The 6,961-nt window shown below is 45.0% G+C and overlaps 1 protein-coding gene across 1 annotated transcript in view; it reads right to left on the bottom strand.

Moving 5' to 3' along the window:
- Positions 1-3,770: 3,770 nt before the first annotated feature.
- Positions 3,771-6,961, bottom strand: part of nol4la (nucleolar protein 4-like a) — a 23,918-nt gene continuing 20,727 nt past the window's right edge. The window contains exons 7-11 of the mRNA XM_083675387.1: positions 6,858-6,961; positions 5,763-5,951; positions 5,240-5,359; positions 4,629-4,818; positions 3,771-4,307 (exon numbers count right to left, since the gene is read on the bottom strand). The exon at positions 6,858-6,961 is cut by the window's right edge and continues 82 nt beyond it. Coding sequence (XP_083531513.1) covers positions 4,093-4,307; positions 4,629-4,818; positions 5,240-5,359; positions 5,763-5,951; positions 6,858-6,961 — 818 coding nt within the window. The 3' untranslated portion in view covers positions 3,771-4,092. The remainder of the gene's footprint in view (positions 4,308-4,628; positions 4,819-5,239; positions 5,360-5,762; positions 5,952-6,857) is intronic.

Raw genomic sequence — 6,961 nt, forward strand, 5'->3', positions numbered from 1 at the left:
AGTCTGGTTGTCTAGCCCCACTCTGACCATGTGAATGTCATTCGACCACATTTCAAAAGCAGTCACATCTGCATTTGATGCAATGCACGCGCACACACGCACACACGCACACACACACACACACACACACGCACACACACACACACACACACACACACACACATATATATGAGCAAATGTACAGTACACAGGTGTGGGTAAAGGGTGAGAAAATAACACAGACAAAAAATTAAAAAAGTATTTTGTACACATGTATCTGTACATGTAAACATCACACTTTCACTGAGTCCAAAAAACCAGAAGAAATCAAATACAAAGCTTCACATCTGTATACAGTACAATCCCCCGCGCAGAGCTGCAGTCTCTGGCCAGCGCAGGAGAAATTACAAAATAAAATCATATAAATAACAGTAGTAAGTAATACGAAATACCACCAAATGATAAGTTAAAACAGGCAAGGGCTGAAACCATGTTGATTTTTCTGAAACAGTGCTGTGCTCACAGAAAGATCTAAGGTTTTTTATACCCCTTTACAGTTATACATTTATCTGACCACTTTAGCAATCCACAAGCTACCAAGGGCTTTTTTTTTATCAAACATCTATACATTACATTGTCCTGTCAATACAAAGAGAAATCCCACTGGCCATCGGAAAAAATATGGGTCCACAAATGGTTGTCTTTGATTGGTCACAGTAACTTCAGCACGCACATACGATGTATCTCGTGGACACGTGGAGCAAAAGTAGGCATTGGTGTGAAATGGGACTGATTAGACCCAGGAACAATAAGACAGCAGTCAAGGGTATGGGCCAGAGTCCTGATGGGAGACAGCAGACAAGGAACAAGTGGAGAAGATGAGGAAGACATTTAAGAGTATTGGGACAGAGCCAAGTTCATTGATAAAGTCTACCCAAAGTAGTCTATCCAAATCAACACGTTACCTCTATTCAAATGTGTGAAAATGATTGAGGCCCAATGTTTTCTTGAAAATACCAGATAATACTAACATATGTGGTGGAAAAATGGATGGCAATTCATTTAGATTGACATGTACTGTATGTAGGGCTGAGGCTACTTTACAAAAAACTTGATCAAAAGCAGCACTTTACTGCTCATTAATCTGATTATAGTTTTAGTCTTAATTTCTAAAATAATACCATTTTCAGATTTTTGCTTGAAGGCTGTCATGTATAACACAACATTGTATATTTCAGGAGTGCTTGTGTGTTCCCGTCAAACTATGCAGGATATTATAAGTTGTTATCATTGTGGACAAAAATCAACATGTAAACTGAAAGAGATATCCAAAATCAGCAGCGAAGCTACACCAATCAGCTTTTCTTATACATGGCATCACAGCACCCAATAGTCAAGCATGTGTAGCTTGTCACACAAAAACATATTTTTTTCTCCATGTCATTAAGCTATGTGTCAACAACTTTGCGCACACGCATGTACCGTGTTACTTCATCCTGAGCTGTAAAGTGCTTGCAATAGATTTTTTACATTTGAAATATGATAAAGCGAGTCCAATTATGTTAATGGTGACAGTAAATAAATGACCAATTATTTAATGCACATGTAACCTTAAACATAGACTGACCTGTTTTTGTGTTGTGCTGACATCAATAATCTATCACAAATGACACATACAGTCATACATTCCTCTTAGGTCTGCCTTCTCTGACAGATCTGTAAGGTGCTGACCGGGTTGGATCATTTTCAGTGTTTGGAATGTTTTGTGTTTACAGAGCAAACTCTTTTCAATGGCGATGTTGTACAAAAAAGCTTTAAAAGGCCCACTCCACTAACACAACCGATAGAAACTAAATAACCAACTAAACTGCTAACACCAACAACAACGAAAGAGGGGAAATCAAACCCTACAACACACATCTACACAACGGATTAGTGCTGAGTGCTCCGCTGACTCGCCTGTGGAAGTGTCTGTAGAGAGAATGTGCTCTGGTTCTGTCTACTACGGTATGCCTACTCTGTGCTGCCCTCAGACATACACACACACACACACACACACACGCACACACACGCACGTGCGCACGCACGCACGCACACACACACACACACACACACACACACACCACGCCATAGCAGGGAATTATGAGTAAACTGTGATTCAATCACACATTTTTTCAAGATTGTCTTTTGCTTCTTTTTTTAAAACAGTGTGTTTCATGTCATTGTAATTTCTGTTGATGAGAAATGCAAAGGCGAGTAAGAGTGTGTGACGGGTTGAGGTTGAAGGGGGGGAGGAGGATAATGTCGAAAGACCTCTCTCTGAAGCAGGCAAGCAGCCTTTTACACTGATGCTAATGCATACACCATATAACCTGATTATATGTAATGGCTGAACTGGATATACGCTTCATGGCGTGCATGAAACAGCAATGTGCCCATCTGACGAACAAAAGACACAAAAAACTCTTTACAACTGAACTATTCGATTACCTAGGCGCCAAAGGGCATAATCCTGCCGTACAGGTCCGTAGACCCCAAGTCTCATGTTATCCTTTATCAGATCCCCCTGTCCTATTCACATCTGGCTGATTGGTCCCAATCAATGAAAGTGCCTCAGTTATGAGGTTAGAGATAAAGAGCAGCGTTCACAACAAACAACAACAACAACTACAACAACAACTCAGTAATTAGCTACAATGCTGCATGGGATATTGTGGGTTTTTCGTCTTTCTCCCATTTTTACAAACCGACATCTTTACTCCTCACAGAACGTCTTGCTGAGGCTGTGGGGTGTTGGTTCTGTAGATGTACACCTGTATGTGCTTTGGCCAATAGGGAACAGAAGCAGATATCGCCCTATCAACAGATTCCTTATGATCGCAAAAGCAAAATACGTAAACAGGCTTTAGAGCAGAACTAGCTGGAGTTCTGAGCCAGATGTGACATCCGCCTTCTGCCCCCAATGTTAATGAACGTTAAGAGTCGGCAAAGGCACAAACAGATCTGACGGCCAATAAGACTGCGGCCTCTGTGACACGTTTTACAGGTTATAAACATAATGTCACTGACAGTATGAGGAGGAGGTAGGGCTCTCACAATAAGAGCCATCATTAGTATGAGAACAATGGCTTGAGTTGCCAAGTGAGTTGCCCGCCATTACTGATTATCTTCTATAATGCACCTTGCCACACTTTGCCCAGTAGCAGGCAACTGGCCTTGACCCGAAGCCAAAGCATGATAGCGACGATCTCTTTTTCTACTCAATTAGGTTCAACAGCACCTCTTTCTTCAACCTCTGTTTGCCGACACAAGCCTCTGACCTCACAGTTCAGAAAACAAAATTGAAGTCCGTGAAAGGAAGTGAACCTAACATCTAAACACCAAGAGACACCAATGGAAAATTACTGTTCGGTGTCACCTGATGTAGGAGTGAGCAAAACTAGTTGTCTATCCGTTGATTGGTCCTCCTACACATAAATGCTCTCTCTCTCTCCCCCTATCTCTCTCCCTCTCTCTCTCCCTCTCCCTCTCTCTCTCCCTCTCTCTCTCCCTCTCCCTCTCCTTCTCCCTCTCCCTCTCCCTGTCCCTCTCCCTCTCTCTCTCTCTCCCCTCCCTCTGACAGATGACAACTCCTCTGAGAGTGGCAGTGGCAATGTGCTGCCAGCCCTGACTCCCCCCCCCCCCCCCCGGAGCTAGCACTGGCTGGCGGTGGGAACCCCCCAGATGGTGCGATGGTAGCCCCCCCCCCCCCCCCCCCCCCCCCCCCATGGAGGTGACTGAGGGCGGAGTTTTGTCAAGGGAATGGAAAATGATAACTGGGCTTAGATTAGTATGCATGTGTGCAGTGCTGTATATGGATATCTCTGCTCATTCTGCTCCTGTGATATGGCTAAATGTATAATTAGGTACCACACATGTACCTTATGTACTGATCAATTGTGTGCAGCAGTGTCACTCTCGTATCTGTGTGTTTGCGTTTCTGTATGATTTGGTGTCTGTCCAAGTATGTGTGACTGAGAGTGATACAGACTGGACAGGCTGGGAGAAGGTCTTGGCACGGTTTTGGCCTGGTTCGGCCCTGGCCTGGCCTGGCCTGGCCTGGTCTGGTCTGACTCAGTTCTGCTGCAGGATCAGGTTCTCCAGCTCGTCTGCCGAGCGGAGCAGGAAGGCTGCTGACTCCCGGTAGCCGGCGATGAGCTGCCGCACGGCAGTGACCTCCGGGGGGCTGAGCTGGGCCGATGCCCCACCACCGCCCTGACCATGACTGTTGGAGCTGGAGGAGGAGGTGGAGTTGGGAGCCACGGACTTCATACTGAGATCAGTGGGACCTGGAGAGAGGATGGAGCATATCTTTGATTATCCCATTCGATTAGATTAGATGCAACTTTATTGTCCATCCAGGGATGGACATTGTCTTCTACACACAATAACAGGAAACAGAAAATCATCAGCATCATCATAAAGATATTAGGTAACTCTTTATTTTATAGCCTTGTTTCAGCTGGTATTTACCCAATATTTACTAGGGTATACATACAATAAACATGGCCAGGAGTTTTTCCTGACCAAAACACCTGACCCAAAAACTCAGGGTCCTGTCATGGTGTGAAAAGCTAAAAGCTAAAAAGCCGAAGCTAAAAGCTAATGACCATTAGTCTGTGTGGCACCAGTGGTCTGTAGGTTGCTGTTGAGTGCCCCGTAACCATGGAAACTGTAGTTGAGGCCTCCGTTGGTGTACAGTTTGTCCTGGGAGTAAGCTGAGGCGGCCAGGGTGAAGCCTGAGGGGGCCACTGAGGCTGGGTCCCTGGAACTGGACTTGTCAGCAGTAGCAGATTCCTCCTAGGGAACATAATAGTGTACATCGTTAAAGGTAACAGGTCGTTCTGGGCATTACTACAAGCTATGGCCATCTACATACTGGACCTTTAATTGTTATGATCTATGTTCATGATGTCTTTTTATATCGCTGTATGTGTATATAAAAGCCCTGAAAAGGTCTCAACAAGGGACTATAAAGTTTTATTGAATTTGTATTTGTATGCTGCAAATACTGTACAAATCACCAGTGATGTTCCTTGTGTTTCTCTCACTCACTCAGAACATGCATTGATTCATACAAACACAATTCTGAGACACACACACTCTCTCTCTAATGCATGAATGCACTCTGAGAAACACTCATGAAAAAACACACCCACACCCACACCCACACACACACACACACACACACACACACACACACTCCCAGGAGGACACTCACAGGGGCTTGATAGACATCTAGCCGCATCCTCTTGGCAGCGTTGCGTGTTTCGCTCTCACACGCGGCGGCGAGGATATTCTCAGCCATGGCGGAGGTGAGGTGTGGGGGCGTGGGCCGCGTCTGACAACACGTAGAGGAACAAGTGTTGAGCACTGACTCATAGAAGGTTGTGCTTCAAGAACATTAAGTGGTGCGTAACATGTGTTCATGTATATCACTTGTAAATTGGTGGAACTGATATTTCTAGCCCCCTTACAAATCTTAGCCCTCCCCGTCTCTGCAATCAATCCCCTTCATGAGACCGTATCATCTACTATATATGATATGCGGGAGGCGGAAGAGGGGAGCAGAGGAGGCTGGTGGAGGTAGAAATCGGAGGACGGGCTAATTGTAATGCAAGGAATGGAATGCGGATTCATTCCATTCCGTGCATTACAATGAGCCCGTCCTCCGATTTCTGCCTCCACCAGCCTCCCCTGTAGTGGAGGATATGGAGGTGTTAGAGGCGGGGCCAGCTGTCTACCTCAAAGCCACTTTTCTTCATGCGGCGGCAGGACTTGAGGTAGGTGCGGAGTCGTTTGCGCGAGCGTTCCTGGAACTCGGGGAACTGACGGCTGCAGGACTCGATGATGGCCTGGATCTTCTCCTTGGGCTGCTTGGAGATGGGGACCATACGGTCGAGGTTCTCATCTACAAACAGACGCACAAACATCTGACAGATAGAGAGGGGGGAGGGGGGAGGGTGTAGAGTAGAGAGAGAAAGGAGGAGAGCAGAGTAGAGTAGAGACAGAGAGAGAGAGAGAGAGAGAGAGAGAGTGGGGTGTAGGGTAGGGAAGACAAGAGTGTAGGATAGGGGAAGAAAGAGGGGGAGGTGTAAAAAGCAAAAAGAGGAGAGGGGGTGTAGAGAGGAAGAGCATGAGAAACAGAGGACAAAGAAGGGGTAGATGGGAGACGAGCAAAGAAATAGTGATTATTGTTCATATTCAAAATGAGGTTTACCTCCCAATGTTTTTTCATTTTTCATATTCCAAACATGACTTCTCCCAGGTCTATCTAATCTAAGAGGCATGCTGTCATTCTGACACTTCAATTCAATATTCAGTGTTCTATCCACACTGGATTTCTCTGTTAGAATCTGGGTTGCATTCAAGAAAACAATGGCGTGCAATATTTCAGAATGTGCTGTTTCTGTTTTATGAAGCGATGGGTACCAGTGAACTCAACCTGTCATCTCTGTAATATCGATGCGTATCGATGCAGATCTCAATACGCTATTAAAGTGGGTACATCACAAACAGGCGTTACTATTGATAACAAAAGTTAATTCCGCACGGTTGCTAAATAACAGTAACATATGTGGACTGTTTCGCCCCAAAGTAAACTACGTTTGTCAGCAAAATGACTGAGGTAATTTACTGTACCTGTATTCACCGTCAATTATTTATCAACCTGACACTGTTTCCCTAGCAACGGTCACGCTGAAGCCTGTCTCCAAAAATAATAAGTGTAATTTTGTTTACATTCTGCAGTTTATGACGTATTGGACTTTGATATTGATATTGATAGCATAAGACTTCAATTCAACCCTATCTTCGATGAAAGTTTAAATGGGACTTACATTGAAGGCTTTCAGCCTCTCGGGGTCCATGCCCTCGGCGTCTGTGATCTTGTCACTATCGTCATGGTCGTCGTGGTCATCATCATCATCGTCGATGATCTGCG

This window comes from Argentina silus, assembly GCF_951799395.1.
Source record: "Argentina silus genome assembly, chromosome: 8".
Lineage (NCBI taxonomy): Eukaryota > Metazoa > Chordata > Actinopteri > Argentiniformes > Argentinidae > Argentina > Argentina silus.